Below are 16,501 nucleotides of genomic sequence, written 5' to 3'. Positions count from 1 at the left end.
ATACCAGGGAAATATGTTTTACTAAGAGTTCAAATATATAATATAGTAAACAATTTGTGGGCTTTCCAGGTGGGTCAGTGGTAAAGAATGTGCCTGCCAACGCAGGAGATGCAAGAGATGTGGGTTTGATCCCTGGATAGGGAAGCTCCTCTGGAGAAGAAAATGGCAACCCACTCCAGTATTCTTGCCTGGAGAATCTCATGGACAGAGGAGCCTGACCGGCTACAGTCCCTGGGGTTACAGGAAAGTTGGAGACAACTTAGCAACTAAACAAATAGTTTGTGCTAAAACTATGTATTCATGTGTTATGTTAATATTCCTTGATTCTGTCTTTTTTTTTAATTAATGTAGCAAAGAAAATGAAAACACTAAAGGTGAATTGTCCATCCAGCGAATGAAAGCATTACTTGAGAGCCAGCGGGCTCTGGATATTGAGCGGAAACTTTTTTTAAATGAAAGGTGCCTCCAGCTTTCCCAAAGTGAAAATATGAAACTGAGAGCTAAATTAGATGAGCTGAAACTGAAGTATGAACCTGAAGGTATGCATGTATCATATATTTTGTCTTTTATATCATGAGAAGCTCTGAGAAATCATATCAATTTTTTTCTTTCTACAGCTTAATGCAAACCTCATTACAAACTAATTTGTGACTATGTATCTATGCTTAATAAAATAAATGTATTGCTACAGAATTTGTAGGAAAGAGAACTGTGTACTGGATGTGCATGAATAAAATGAGTATTCCTTAACATTTGAGCCTTTTCCATTTAAGTTTGCAGCATCTTATGTAAGCAAAGAGTTCAGTTTTATTGAGGTAACTGATGTTTAAGAGCTATATTAGTTAATAGTAATTGTTCATAGAAAACCTAAAAGAATGGAGTCTAAGAATGTGATTGTTCTTAGGCCAAAAAAAGTTCTGTTACATGTTCTAGGTTTTACATTTTCAGCCATTTTTGCCCCTACACCGTTCACATGCCTATAACTCTCTCTTCATCATTATTTCAGGTACAGGAGTTATTCTCAACAATAGGGGGGAGATTGTCAGCAATAATAAGGTTTCTTTATAGTTTAAAAAGGCTTCTCTTTCTCTCATCTTTTTCCCCTTCTCTGATTAATAGACTGTCCTGATTAAGAGTTATCCATTTCAAATTTCAAAGGTCTGCTGAACTAAACAGTGCAAGCAAAAGGAAGTATAGTGAATATCGACGGCGTGGATTTCAAAGGAGCAGTGCAAGAGAAAGGAAAAATAATGATTTAAAAGCAACACTGTGTAAAGCAATTATCCTTCAATTAAACATAAATGTAAAAAATAAATAAATAAATAAAAGCAATACTGTAGAGCAGGAACACCAGCCCCACAGTCAACTGTGGTTTCTCCAACTTAATTACTATTTTGATTTTGAAAATGAAAGACATGTTAGTTTTGGAAAACAGAAAAAGTATTAGGACGATTATTCTGTGACTGTATATCTCAACCTGCATAGGGATGGAATGATGTTATGTTAATCCTTATAACACACACTGAGTGTTCACTCAATTAGTGCGTTTAATTCCCATTTTATAGTTTACAAAAACATAGCTCGTGCTTTAAGTATAAAAGCATATAGCTGTTAACACAGTGCTTTGTACTTAGTAGTTGATCAGTGAATGATTATTATTATTCAAGCTTTAAAAAAAGAAAGAAAACAATGGCTCAGAGAGGTTAAGTACTTTTCCAAGGTCACTCAGATGCTGAGTGTTGTTAGCACTAGGATTTGTACCTGGATTGCTCGACTCTTATCCACTATATCCTTCCTAACTTCCATGCTGAAGCCCCATGCAACTTTTATAATAACCCTCAGTTCAGTCGCTCAGTCATGTCTGACTCTTTACAACGCCATGGACTGCAGCACACCAGGCCTCCCTGTCCATCACCAACTCGATACTCAAACTCATATCCATTGATTCGGTGATTCCATCCAACCATCTCACCCTCTGTCATCCCCTTCTCCTTCTGCCTTCAATCTTTCCCAGCATCAGGGTCTTCTCAGATGAGTCAGTTCTTCATATCAAGTGGCCAAAGTATTGGAGTTTCAGCTTCAGCATCAGTCCTTCCAATGAATATTCAGGACTGATGTCCTTTAAGATTGTCTGGCTGGATCTCCCTGCAGTCCAAGGGACTCTCAAGAGTCTTCTCCAACACCATGGTTCAAAATCATCAATTCTTCGGTGCTAAGCTTTCTTTATAGTCCAACTCTCACATCCATACATGACTACTAAAAACCGTAGCTTTGACTAGATGGACCTTTGTTGGCAAAGTAATGTCTCTGCTTTTTAATATGCTGTCTAGGTTTGTCATAGCTTTTCTTCCAAGGAGCAAGCATCTTTTAATTTCATGGCTACAGTCACCATCTACAGTGATTTTGGAGCCCAAAGTCTGTCACTGTTACCACTGTTTCCCCATCTATTTGCCATGAAGTAATGGGACCAGATGCCACGATCTTAGTTTTCTGAACATTGAATTTTAAGGCAATGTTTTCACTTTCCTCTTTCACTTTCATCAAGAGGCTCTTTAGTTCTCGTTTTCTGCGAGAAGTGTGGTCTCATCTCCATATCTGTGGTTATTGGTATTTCTCCCGGCAATCTTGATTCCGGCTTATGCTTCATCGAGCCCAGCATTTTGCATGATGTACTCTGCATATAAGTTAAATAAGCAGGGTGACAATATACAGCCTTGACATATTCCTTTCCCTATTTGGAACCAGTCTGTTGTTCCATGTCCAGTTCTAACTGTTGCTTCTTGACCTGCATACAGATTTCTCAAGAGGCAGGTCAGGTTGTCAGGTATTCCCATGTCTTTAAGAATTTTTCAGAGTTTGTTGTGGTCCACACAGTCAAAGGCTTTGGCAGAAGTAGATATTTTTTTGGAACTCTTGCTTTTTCGATGATCCAACCAATGGATGTTGGCAATTTGATTTCTGGTTCATCTGCCTTTTCTAAATCCAACTTGAACATCTGGAAGTTCATAGTTCACGTACTATTGAAGCCTGGCTTGGAGAATTTTGACCGTTACTTTGCTAGCATGTGAGATGAGTGCAATTGTGTGGTAGTTTGAGCATTCTTTGGCATTGCCTTTCTTTGGGATTGAAATTAAAACTGACCTTTTCCAGTCCTGTGACCACTGCTGAGTTTTCCAAATTTGCTGGCATATTAAGTACTACATTTCACAGCATCATCTTGTAGGATTTGAAATAGCTCAACTGGAATTCCATCACCTCCACTAGCTTTGTTCTTAGTGATACTTCCTAAGGCTCACTTGACTTCACATTCCAGGTTGTCTGGCTCTAGGTGAGTGTTCACACCATTGTGATTATCTGGGTCATGAAGATCTTTTTTGTATGCCTAGAAGAAAACATTTAAGTGTTCATTCCTACGGTCAAATATATTGAGGTCCCAAGGAAAAATTTATAGCCAGATAACCTTGAAAAGATATAGTTAATGGAATCCATAAAAAAGAAAGAATTAAAGACAGTGTATTTCAGTAAGGAGATGAATAGGTTTTAAAGAAACAGGAGTGGAAAACAAAGGAAAAGAAATACATTTATAGCTAGTTCTATAATTATGTTGATTGTATCTTTGATATATTGACTGACTAGATACATTTTTCAATTGTTTTTATTCTCAGAGAAAATTGAAGTGCCTGTACTCAAAAAGAGACGTGAGGTCCTGCCTGTGGATATAACCGCTCCGAATGCTGTATGTACCACCAGTGCTGTTGGGGAAGAAGTTTATAGATTATCACCACAGAAAGAGGAGGCACAATCCTATTCTAACGGTTTGGAAGATAACAACTTGCAGCTAGAAAAGACAGTTTCTGTAAGCACATCAGGAGTCATTCTCTCTCCTTACAAAAATCTGCCCATGGATATTCAGCCAAAAAAGGAAAAGAAATGTGTGAAACTTACAGGAGTTCCCGCTGACCCGGAAGCCTTAAGTGAAAGAAGTGGAAACACCCCTAACTCTCCCAGGTCAGTGTCGTCTTTCCTTCAAGGCAGCGAGCAGCCCTCTCCATCTCGTCTCTATCGCTGCATGAACTGTGCTATCTGCTTCTTAATCTACTTTCTTAGTATTGCATGCAGTGTAATTCCCCAGTTTCATCTACCTACCTTCCAATTTTCTAAAACTTTGAGAAAGACTAAGATGATTGCAAGGGGAAAAGACTGAAAAAGGGAATTATTTTAAACAGTAACACTTTTCTGTGTCACAAGTTTAGTACATCTCTGAATGTTTTGTTGTTTTGAATAAATGTAGTTATTTTTTTCCTGGTTCAGGAGTGACCTGAAAGAAAAATTACCTTACCCCCTAAAAGGGCTTTCTGATTAGTCTTAAGAAATTTCAGCCTTCCAAAAAACTGTTAGGTAAAATTTTTTTATGGCTTTTGAAATTATTTATTCTAAGCCTTCAAGCATGTGCTTTAATACCTATTCTAACATTTTAAAATATCAAAGGTAATTCATTTTCAATTTACACCCAAACTTCAAAGCCTCTAGTTTCTGCATAATTGAGTTTGTGACTAAAAGAGGAGGTGTCAGACATACATGTCTGTAGGAATTAACATTTTAAGGTCCTTGTCCTTTTTTTAAAAATTAAAATAATAGAGGCCAGAAAGAAGGTAAGAGAAAGTGAGTGGAAGGGAAAGGCAGGTACAGTGACTGAGGTTAGGGTGGTGTAAAAACAAACACATTCTTGATGTGTGTAGCAGAACCAAGGGTGGACAAAAAAGAAGAGAATGAGGAACATGGAGAAGGTAAAAAAGGATGATAAAAGATGAAGGATGTCTTTATGCAGTGGAATGATAGTGGAATTACAATAAATAGACATTTTTAAAATTAAGCATATTGGTATGAAAATAGTTAGCTTGGATTGTCTGCTATGAAAGGAGATCCTTAAGGTGCTACTAGATCTTTAAGGTACTACATCAATCTTAATGGAGAAGTACAAAGTAAGACATTTTACATTTTACTGAATGTAGTATTCAACAATGAAAGCATTTCAACAATATTGCAGCTTTTATTGTTAATTGGAGTAATGTATTACTCCATTTCTCGAATTTTTATGTAATAGCATTATAACCTATAAGTCACTTGAACTAAAAGCTTAATATTCTGAAGGAAAAAAGTACCTTTAAATGAATGCTATCTGACACACACACGGTTTTGACTAATTGTGAATTGAATTCAACAAGTTAAGCTTGTGTATATGTGATTCATTGTGTTTGTGTGCTTGACCATTGTATATTTCTGGAGGTGAATTTCCAGAATTGATCAGTGCAAATCTTACTATGTTGTCTTCATTTCTTCTTCTGCCTTCTTTTGCTTAATAAAAATTATTCTACCAAATGTTCAGCTACTTGTTTGACTCAAATAGCATGTTGAAATTTTTTTGTCTTGCTAGTTAAACAGAAACAAATAAAATAGCAAAACATTTGTTTGTGTGTGTGTGTGTGAGTCCATCTGCTAACTTCAGATGTTTCCAATCTTTTGCCCTCTGCATGATTAATTTAGACACACAATCCTATAATATTATAATAATAAACATGGTTTCTATTAGGAGATTCACTGTTTCATGCTTTATAAATTTAATTGATGCTCTTGCTATAAAATATCTGTATAGGCACTTTAAAATATTTCTTCATTGTTTATTTTTATCTTAAACTATTATTTTGCTAGTTGAAATTAGAGTTTTTTAATGAGATATTTAGATATCTGTTCATGCAGCCCAGGATTCCTTGTTAATTTTTATCTTGCATTTGCCTTTTGTTGAGTCATGTTAACATTAATACAGTGCTCTAGCATTAAACATTTTTGTTAGATATGTTTATCATGATAGGTATCATTATATTTTAATTCTTTATTTTAGACTTTGCCATGACTTTTTATCGGCCTTAAAGATATTTCTTTAAACATTTGAAAAATTAAGTCTATTGATAGAAAATGTTTTTAGTGAGGCAGTGATTTAGTTCTTTTTAATGGTATTGGAGTCAACTCTAATTTTTCTTATTAAATACCTTAAAAAAAAATCACCTTGTCTCATTAAGAGATCCATTATACTATAGGATTGTTTCTTCTTTAATTTTTCCTGACCACATTTGAATTCAGAATGGATGCTTTAATGTCTGTAGGTTAGCTGCTGAATCAAGGCTTCAAACAGAAGTTAAACAAGAAACTGCAAGCAAACTGGAAAAAGCAGCTTGTAAGAAATCACACCCTATTGTATATGTATCCTCCAAGTCAACTCCAGAGACCCAGTGCCCTCAGCAGTAAAGACTTTTCCTTTATGAGAATAAGGTACCACTTGCCCCAAAGATTGCTCTGGAGCTTAAATATTGTCTTTATCTGAGGATACCTTCTTGCAGCCTATGTTCCTTCTACTCATTGTGCCAGGAGCTGGTATTTTCATGCTTTGACCAAACATTCAAAATGTGATTGTGATTCTAACCAGGAGAGTTCCTTAAGTGATGAACTGTGAATCACAGTGAATAGACTATTAACTGAAGGAAAGTGTTATTATAAATCTGTTGGTTGCATTGTATATAGATTATTAAAGTACCTTCAGAGCCATATATACTTGAAAAGTGAACACATTATTATATTTTCCTATGTACATTTTTATGAACGTAGTTTTTCACTATGTTGTGAAAATAGAAAAGTTTGTTTAAAAATATATTGTAACTAGATTTTGTCAGTGTTTAAAGCATGTATGTTCATATTTGTATTCATCTACATGATTTTTGTTTCGATTACATGAAAAATACAATTTTGAAATTTAAAATAAAGCTGCTATAATTTTATCTCCTTTTTGTTTTTTTTATTCTATATAGATTATAGTATGTTATCAAAGGGAATAAAGGAAGAAAAATGAAACCAGGGATTCTTAATTCCCTGGTACATATAAGTTTTGTGTGTGTGTATATATATGTATATATATATACATATATATATACACACACATGCACACACACATAATATATATTTTCAATTCTCAACTTTCCAAATAAAAACTTTTTTTCCTGTAAGTGATTATAGCCTGGTCTGTAACTTAATTTCATGTATACATTTGATGGTGTATTAATCGAGAGAAGAGAGATTTATTTTAAGGAGTTGTGTTTTGAAAATAAGGAGGCTGACAAGTCCAGAACCTACAGAGTGGCCTCTCAGGTAGTAGACCCAAAGAAGAGCTGATGTCACAGTTAAGTCCAAAAGCTGTCTGCTGCAAAAGTTTCCCTTTTTCAGGGGAGGTTAACCTTTTGTTTTATCCAGAGCTTCAACTAATTATATGCATAGGCCCACCCACATTCGGGAGGGAAATCTGCTTTACTCAAAGGCCACAGATTTAAGCGTTAATCTCATCCAAAAGCACACAGAGAAACATCTAGAATGATGTTTGACAACATTTCTAATTCATAGCTCAACCAAATTGACACATCCTTAACCATCACGTTGGGTTAATTAGATAAGTCTATTGAAATATATTAGGTAAAAGGAAATTGCCTCTCCCTTTTAAATAAATCAAATAATAAACTAATTTTAATTTGTCACAAAAAGTATACTCTTAAGAAGTTAGAAGTTTCATATTAAATAAAATTCTTATAAAAAGTAGCTGAAGGCACTAGAAAACAAATGATTTTAACCTGAGGATAATAGTGAGTGACCACCATATTCCTTGCATATTATAGAATATAGATCAGTTCCTTCCAACACTGAGTTTTTGTCATGAGTTAGGTGCTAGTAGTACAAGAATAAGACTTCAGAGTTCACAGTTTAATAGACCCATATAGATGAATAGTGGTAGTTGGTGGTATTACTAGTAATCATAGTTATATCTAACATTTGAGTATATCTAATGTGCCAAGCACTTGTTTAAACCCTTTCACATATTATCATATTTAACCTTTCCAACATCTCTGTGAGCTAGATATTATACCCTACTGATGCTCATTTTACAGATGAGGAAATCAAGGTATCAAAGAGGTTGTTTGTCCAAGGCCACAGTTCAGTTCAGTCGCTCAGTCATGTCTGACTCTGACCCCATGAACCGCAGCACGCCAGGCCTCCCTGTTCATCACCAACTCCCAGAGTCCACACAAACCCATGTCCATTGAGTTGGTGATGCCATCCAACCATCTCATCCTCTGTTGTCCCCTTCTGCCCTCAATCTTTCCCAGCATCAGGGTTTTTTCATATGAGTCAGCTCTTCGCATCAGGGGACCAAAGTATTGGAGTTTCAGCTTTAACATCAGTCCTTCCAATGAACACCCAGGACCGATCTTTAGGATGGATAGGTTGGATCTCCTTGCAGTCCAGAGGACTCAAGATTCTTCTCCAACACCATAGTTCAAAAGCATCAATTCTTTGGTGCTCCAAGGTTACAAGTGTTAGTAAATAATGAAACAAGAGTTGTAGACATTGTATAAGTGTGATAGAGTGCTATAGGAACCAAGAAGGAAAACAACAAACTGACTTGGGGCTTTTTTAATTTTCATCATTTCTAAACTGAGATTACTTCAGAGGTTTCCTAAGCCGCAGAGAATAACATTAGAAATGGAAGAAATAGTTATTCAACCAATAAAGGTATGAAACTATCTTTAATTCAGCAAACTGAAGACTGAAATGGCTGGGTGTATAGGGCTTGTAAAGAAAATTGTAACAGGAAATTGTATCAGTAGACAGAATCTGAAGAGATGGCTAGGACCAAAACCATGAAGAGTGTAAGTTAGGGAAATCTGTTTTACAAACAGATTTATAAACAATGAGCAAGTGTGTTTGAGGGTTGAAGAACAGAGATGACAAGAGAACCTTATCCATCCAGCTATTGTCTTATCATCCACGGAGACTGAAACGATTCTGCTGAGTCTTGAGTCTTTTAGGAAAATGTTTTGAAAAATCAGCACATTAAATGAAAAAAGCAACTGAATAATCGATAGAAGCAAAGCAATTACTGAACAAATTTAAAAGGTTGAATGCTCAATTTATTTTCTGTAAAAATACTCTAGGGGCATAATGGAAAATGAATTTAGAAAAGAATGGAGGCTGAAAAAACTAGTTTGGCCATTCAGTAGACCAGGTAGGAAATAACAAATGTGAATAGTGAAAATGCAGAGTGGTCGTTGGAGTTGAGATATTATTTAAAGAAGCAAAGTGGTGAAGAGTTGCTGGCAAAATAGGATGTGGTTCTCTGGGAGAAAGGGATATATCTGCTACATGTGAATTAGTTATGTGGTAACAGAAAATAGGGGTGGAAGGTATTTCAATTTTGATGAACACTTTTATTCAGGTCCCTGTGGGATGTCCAAGTTGGAGTCTAGGGAAGTGTTCGTGTATGTTTACAGGATCGAAAATAATGTTTTCCAAACCTTCATTTTTATATAGAAAATGTGAAACTAAGATAACTTAATAATAGGCACTTTTTTCCTCATCATTAGTCAGAGGTGGCTTGAGGGTCAGATGTTTATACTCCTAGCCTTGATTTATTGTTTTCACTGATTAGACATAATAAGCCCTGTGTATTGGCTTAGAACAAAGATGACAAAGTAATTATGCTTTCTTGCTTTGAGTAAAGTATCGGTGTATGCATGTGTGCTAAGTCGCTTCAGTAGTATCTGATTCTGCCACGCTATGGACTGTAGCCCACCAGGCTCTCTCCGTGGGATTCTCCAAGCAAGAATACTGGAGTGGGTTGCCATGTCCTCCTTCAGGGGATCTTCCTGACCCAGGGATCAAACCTGCTTCTCATGTCTCCTGCATTGGCAGGTGTGTTCTTTACCACTAGCTCCACCAGGGAAGCCCCTAAGGTATTGGTGGAAGGGTGCTAATGTTTATTGATTTGCTAGGTAATTTGCCTGTGTTGTGTCTCTCAATACTACCTAGTTTAGCATAATAGTTACTATTGTAGCATCTGTTATTAAACTGCTTGAGTTGAAATCTCAACTTATCCACATAAATGTTAGACTTTAGCAAGTTTATGACTCAAAGAATAGTTTGTTTAGGTAATCCTTTAAATTTTTTTATAATTATTTAAAATATGTGGGGGCTTCCCTGGTGACTCAGGGAAGCCCCCTGCCAATGCAGGAACCTACCTGCCAATGCAAAAGACAGAGGAGCCTGGCGGGCCACAGTCCGTGGGGTCACAAAGAGTTGGACACAACTTAGTGACTGAACAACAACTCTGGCTTCCCAGGGGGCGCTAGTCATAAAGAACCTGCCTGCAAATGCAGAAGACAGATGTGGCGCTGATCCCTGCATCAGGAAGACCCCCTGGAGGAGGGCATGGCAACCCAGTTCAGTATTCTTGCCTGGGAAATCCCATGGACAGAGGTTCCTGGCAGGCTACAGTCCATGGGAGCACAAAAGAATTGGATATGACTTAGCGACTAAACAATAACAACAACAAAATATGTGGATCCAGAATAAAATCTACAAGAGGTTTATTTAAGGAAATCTAGCTTCTATAACTGTTACCTCCTCCCACCAGGAACCATTTAAATTTCATGGTTTATTTTCTCTCTCTCTCTCTCTCTCTTTTTTTGTCTTTCTACATAGCAGAGGTAGATAGTAGGTAGATAGAATCTCCATTCTTTTTCTTAGATAAAATAGTGGGTGATATCAGAGAAGACTTGTGGATAGGAAACAATAAAGGCCTGTCCCTCTACAAAATCTGATAATAAACTGGCAAGGATAGTCAGAACCAAATTTTTTAGATTCTGGAAAATAAATCAAAGATTCACAGCAATAAAGTGAACAATTAAGCTTTTGCACAACAAAGGAAACTATAAGCAAGGTGAAAAGACAGCCCTCAGAATGGGAGAAAATAATAGCAAATGAAGAAACAGAAAAGGATTAATCTCAAAAATATACAAGCAACTCCTGCAGCTCAATTCCAGAAAAATAAATGACCTAATCAAACAATGGGCCAAAGAACTAAACAGACATTTCTCCAAAGAAGACAAACAGATGGCTAACAAACACATGAAAAGATGTTCAACATCACTCAGTATCAGAGAAATGCAAATCAAAACCACAATGAGGTACCATTACACGCCAGTCAGGATGGCTGCTATCCAAAAGTCTACAAGCAATAAATGCTGGAGAGGGTGTGGAGAAAAGGGAACCCTCTTATACTGTTGGTGGGAATGCAAACTAGTACAGTCGCTATGGAGAACAGTGTGAAGATTTCTTAAAAAACTGGAAGTAGAACTGCCATATGACCCAGCAATCCCACTTCTGGGCATACACACTGAGGAATCCAGATCGGAAAGAGACACATGCACCCCAATGTTCATCGCAGCACTGTTTATAATAGCCAGGACATGGAAGCAACCTAGATGCCCATCAGCAGATGAATGGATAAGGAAGCTGTGGTACATATACACCATGGAATATTACTCAGCCATTAAAAAGAATTCATTTGAATCACTTCTAATGAAATGGATGAAACTGGAGCCCATTATACAGAGTGAAGTAAGCCAGAAAGATAAAGACCAATACAGTATACTAACGCATATATATGGAATTTAAAAAGATGATAATGATAACCCTATATGCAAAACAGAAAAAGAGATACAGATGTACAGAACAGACTTTGGGACTCTGTGGGAGAAGGTGAGGGTGGGATGTTCTGAGAGAACAGCATTGAAACAAGTATACTATCAAGGGTGAAACAGATCACATCCCAGGTTGGATGCATGAGACAAGTGCTCAGGGCTGGTGCACTGGGAAGTCCCAGAGGGATGGGATGGGAAGGGAGGTGGGAGGGGGGATTGGGATGGGGAACACATGTAAATCCATGGCTGATTCATGTCAATGTATGGCAAAAATCACTACAATACTGTAAAGTAATTAGCCTCCAACTAATAAAAATAAATGAAAATTAAAAAAAGAAAAATCAGCTGAATCTGGGCATTCCAGGAAATTTCTGGTATGAAACACCAGGTGATCACTAAGCTAATGGAATGGAGATTTCAGTGGTGAAACACAGTAAAGAACACAGACCTTACGAAATCAGTTCAGAAACATCATTTTAAAAGTTGGAGCAATGACTACAACAAGGAGCAACAACCAACTAGGGAGGGAGGAGAATCAGGTTTCCAGCATGGTCACAGTAACACTGGAGTGGTTTGCACTTCCTTCTACAGGGGATCTTCCTGACCCAGGAAGTGGGTCAAAGAGGTCAACTTCCAACAAAAATCACAAGACATGCAAGAAACAAGAGTATGACCCATACACAGGAAAAATGAAATTAGTAACCGTCCAGGAGGAAGCTCAGACATTGGATTTGCTAGAAAAAAACTTTAAATCAACAATTTAAAATATGCTCAAAGAACTAATGAAAGGCATGCACAAAGATCTAAAGGACCAGCAGTGCCAAACAGAAACTACCAACAAAGAGAGAAAATTATTTAAAGTATGTGTGTGCTAAGTTGCTTCAGTCATGTGTGACTCTGGGCAGCACTATGGACTGTAGCCCATCAGGCTCCTCTGTCCATGGGATTCTCCAGGCAAGAATCCTGGAATAGGTTTCCATGCCCTCCTCCAGGGGATCTTCCCAACCCAGGGATTGACCCTTCATTTCTTTTGTCTCTACCATTGACAGGCAGATTCTTTATCACTAATGCCATCTGGAAAGCCAAAGTTGTTATTCAGTCGCTGAGTCTGACTCTTTTTGACTCCTTGAACTGTAGCCCACCTGACTCCTCTGTCCATGAGGATTTCCAGGCAAGAAAACTGGAGTGGGTTACCATTTCTTTCTCCAGGGGATTTTCCTGGATCAGGAATTGAACCTGTGTCTCCTGCACTGGCAGGCAGATTCCTTACCCACTGAGGTACCAGGAAAGCCTTAAAAGGAGCCAGATAAAACCTCTGGAGTTGAAGAGTATGATAATGAATGAGAAACTGGAGAGACTCAGCAGCAAATTTGGCCAATTGAGATTATTTAGGCTAAAGAACAGAAAAGAATGAAAAAATATGAACAGAGCTTAAGAGACCTACCAGACACTATCAAAGATAGCAACATATGCATAATAGGAATCCCAAAAAGAGGAGAAAGGGACAAGAGCATATTTGAAAAAAAGAAAGACAACTGCAGTCCAATATCCTTGACAGTTGTGGCTGTTGTTGTTCAGTTGCTAAGTTGTATCTGACTCTTTTGGGACCCTATGGTCTGTAGCCTGCCAAATCCCCTCTGTCCATGGGATTTCCCAGGCAAGAATACTGGAGTGGGCCGCCATTTCCTTTTCCAGGGGATCTTCTCGACCCAGGGATCAAACCCACATCTCCTGAATTGGCAGGCAGATTCTTTACCACTGAGCCATAAAGGAAGCCATCCTTAATGGACATAGATGCAAAAATCTTCAACAAAATACTAACTAGTCAAATTCAATACATTATAAGGATCACATAAGATGATTACGTTGGATTTATTCCAGGGATGGAAGGATGGTTCAGCATCTACAAATCAGTCAGTGTACTATACCACATTAATGAAATGAAGGATGAAAATTATATGGTCATCTCAACAGATGCTGAAAAAGCAAAAATAGGCAAGTGAAACTATATCACATTAAAAAACTTCTGCACAGCAAATGTAACCATCAACAAAATGCAAAGGCAACCTACTGAAGGGGAGGAAATATTTGCAATCATATGTCTGATAAGGCACTGATACCCAAAACACATAAAGAAACCATACAATGACAAAAAAAGAAAAAGCAATCTGAAACCTGAACAGACATTTTCCTAAGGAAGACATACAGACGGCTGCCATGTTATGCTTAACAACATAATCTCAACATGTGGGCTCTTTCCAGTTCCCTTCTTCCCTAGGAGTTCACTTGCTATCCCCTTCTGGATTGTGACTCCTGACCTGTAGCCTCTGGATAGTCTTATGCTGTGAGAACTTTCTCAGGCAGTCCTGTCCAGGTGCCATGCAATAAAGCTTACTGTGTGTTACTGCCTTTCATGGGCTTATCTTTTTCTACTTTAGCCTCCAAATTCCCAAGATCCCTTATTAGATGAATTTACATATCAAGAAGACATTATATAGTGGGAAAAGTGTCAATCTGTCAAGATAGTAGAACAATTAACAAATAGGCACCTAACAAGAGAGCCTCAAAACATCTAAAGCAAAAAACCTGAATTTTGAAATTTGCCTGTGGATTCCATACAATGTCAGTGAAAATTCAAGCAGGCTTTATTATAGAAATTTAAAATGTGATTCTAAATGCAATGAACTGACACAACCAGAGAAACTTAAAATGAAGAATAAAGTTGGACAACATGTACTACCTGATTTTTGAAAATTACTATAAAATCGTGTCAGTCGGCTTGTGGGCAGGGCTGGAGGTGAGTGGGTCCTGGGGCTGGTGCCTGTCCACTAGGGGGCAGAACTGGGTCCCAAGGTCTCTGGCTACTGGGCCCTGGGGTCCTGGGCTAGAGCCTGCCACCAGGTTTTGGGGCCAAGTTCTGGGTTCTCTGGTGGACAGGGTGTATCTTGGTGTGGCTGTAGGCTTGGGGTCTCTTAAGGCAGCCTGCCTTCTGCCCAGCTAGTTGCTTGGCTTGAAGGGTCACAGTACTGCTGAGGATAAGCCAGTGGGTGGGGCTGGGTCCCAGCGCTAATAAGGTAGAGGGAAGACTCCAAAATGGCAGCCAGCACCAGCGTCCATGTGGTAGAATGTGTTCCCCCAAATGGCTGCCTCCAGTGTCTATGTCCCCAGGTGAGCTCCAGTTACCTCCTGTCTGTCCAGGAGGCCCTCGAAGATCAGCAGTTGAATCTGACTCAGGCTCTTTTCAGATTACTGCCTCTGCCCTGGGTCCTAGAGCATGTGAGATTTTGTGTGCACCCTTTAGGAGTGGAGTCTGTTTCCCACAGCCTTCTGGGTCTCTCAGAAGTAAGTCCCACTGGCCTTCAAGGCAAAAGCATTCTGCAGTCTTTTCTTCCCAGTCAAGGACCTCTGGGCTGGGGAGCCTAATGTGGGTCTCAGACCCGTTCTTCCTCGGGGAGAATGTCTGCGATTGTAATCATTCTCCCTGTTTGTGCATGGTCTTCCCAGATATGGGTTGTGAGTCTACCTGTACACTGCCCATCCTACCTGTCTTGTTGTGGTTCCTTCTTTAGTTGTAGAAGATCTTTTCTGGCAGACTCTGGTCTTTCTTATCCATGGTTGCCCTGTAAATGTCATTTTGGTGTGCCCATGAGAGGAAGTGAGTTCAGGGTCTTCCTAATCTGTCATGTTAGCCAAGCTCCCCATCATTAAAAAGGAGATGAGTTCCCTTTGCAGACTGGAAAATGAGGAGAAAAGAAACAAAAGGTAAAACATGGGGCCTTCAAAGACAAAAGCACCATAATATTCAGTTCAGTTCAGTTCAGTCACTCAGTCGTGTCCAACTATTTGTGACCCCATGGACTGCAGCATGCCAGGCCTCCCTGTCCATCACCAATTCTCAGAGTTTACTCAAACTCATGGCCATTGAGTCAGTGATGTCATCCAACCATCTTGTCCTCTGTCATCCCCTTCTCCTCCCACCTTTAATCTTTCCCAGCATCAGGGTCTTTTCAAATGAGTTAGTTCTTCCCATCAGGTGGCCAAAGTATTGGAGTTTCAGCTTCAGCAACAGTTCCTCCAATGAATACTCAGGACTGATTTCCTTTAGGATGGACTGATTGGATCTCCTTGCTGTCCAAAGGACTCTCAAGAGCCTTCTCCAACACCACAGTTCAAATGCATCAATTCTCCAGTGCTCAGCTTTCTTTATAGTCCAACTCTCACATCCATACATGACTACTGGGAAAACCATAGCTTTGATTAGATGGACCTTTGTTGGCAAAGTAACATCTCTGCTTTTTAATTTTCTCTTTGTTTTTCTGCATTTTCTTAGTTTGTACAATAAGTATAGATTTATAACTTTTAAAGAGTTATTTTCAAAAGTGCTGCTATGACAAAATCCATGACGTCTCTTTTTTTTAATATGCTGTCTAGGTTGGTCATAACTTTTCTTCCAAGGAGCAAGCGTCTTTTAATTTCATGGCTACAGTCACCATCTGCAGTGATTTTGGAGCCCCCCCAAATAAAGTCTGTCACTGTTTCCACTGTTTCCCCATCTATTTGCCATGAAGTAATGGGACCAGATGCCATGATCTTAGTTTTCTGAATGTTGAGCTCTAAGCCAACTTTTTCACTCTCCTCTTTCACTTTCATCAAGAAGCTCTTTAGTTCTCACTTTCTGCAGTGTCATCTGCATATCTGAGGTTATTGATATTCCTCCCAGCAATCTTGATTCCAGCTTGTACTTCTTCTAGCCCAGCGTTTCTCATGATGTACTCTGCATATAAGTTAAATAAGCAGGGTGACAATATATAGCCTTGACATACACCTTTCCTGATTTGGAACCAGTCTGTTGTTCCATGTCCAGTTCTAACTGTTGCTTCTTGACCTGCATACAGATTTCTCAAGAGGCAGGTAAGGTGGTC

General features: G+C 38.5%; 1 protein-coding gene across 1 annotated transcript in view; it reads left to right on the top strand.

The window, feature by feature from the left end:
* SPDL1 (spindle apparatus coiled-coil protein 1) overlaps positions 1-4,219 on the top strand; it is a 28,340-nt gene extending 24,121 nt beyond the window's left edge. Inside the window, exons 10-11 of the mRNA XM_065905528.1 lie at positions 352-539; positions 3,666-4,219. Coding sequence (XP_065761600.1) covers positions 352-539; positions 3,666-4,204 — 727 coding nt within the window. The 3' untranslated portion in view covers positions 4,205-4,219. The remainder of the gene's footprint in view (positions 1-351; positions 540-3,665) is intronic.
* The last annotated feature ends 12,282 nt before the right edge of the window (positions 4,220-16,501 follow it).

The sequence above is a fragment of the Muntiacus reevesi genome, chromosome 14 (assembly GCF_963930625.1).
Source record: "Muntiacus reevesi chromosome 14, mMunRee1.1, whole genome shotgun sequence".
Taxonomy (NCBI): domain Eukaryota; kingdom Metazoa; phylum Chordata; class Mammalia; order Artiodactyla; family Cervidae; genus Muntiacus; species Muntiacus reevesi.
This window is presented reverse-complemented; position numbering and strand designations above follow the sequence as displayed.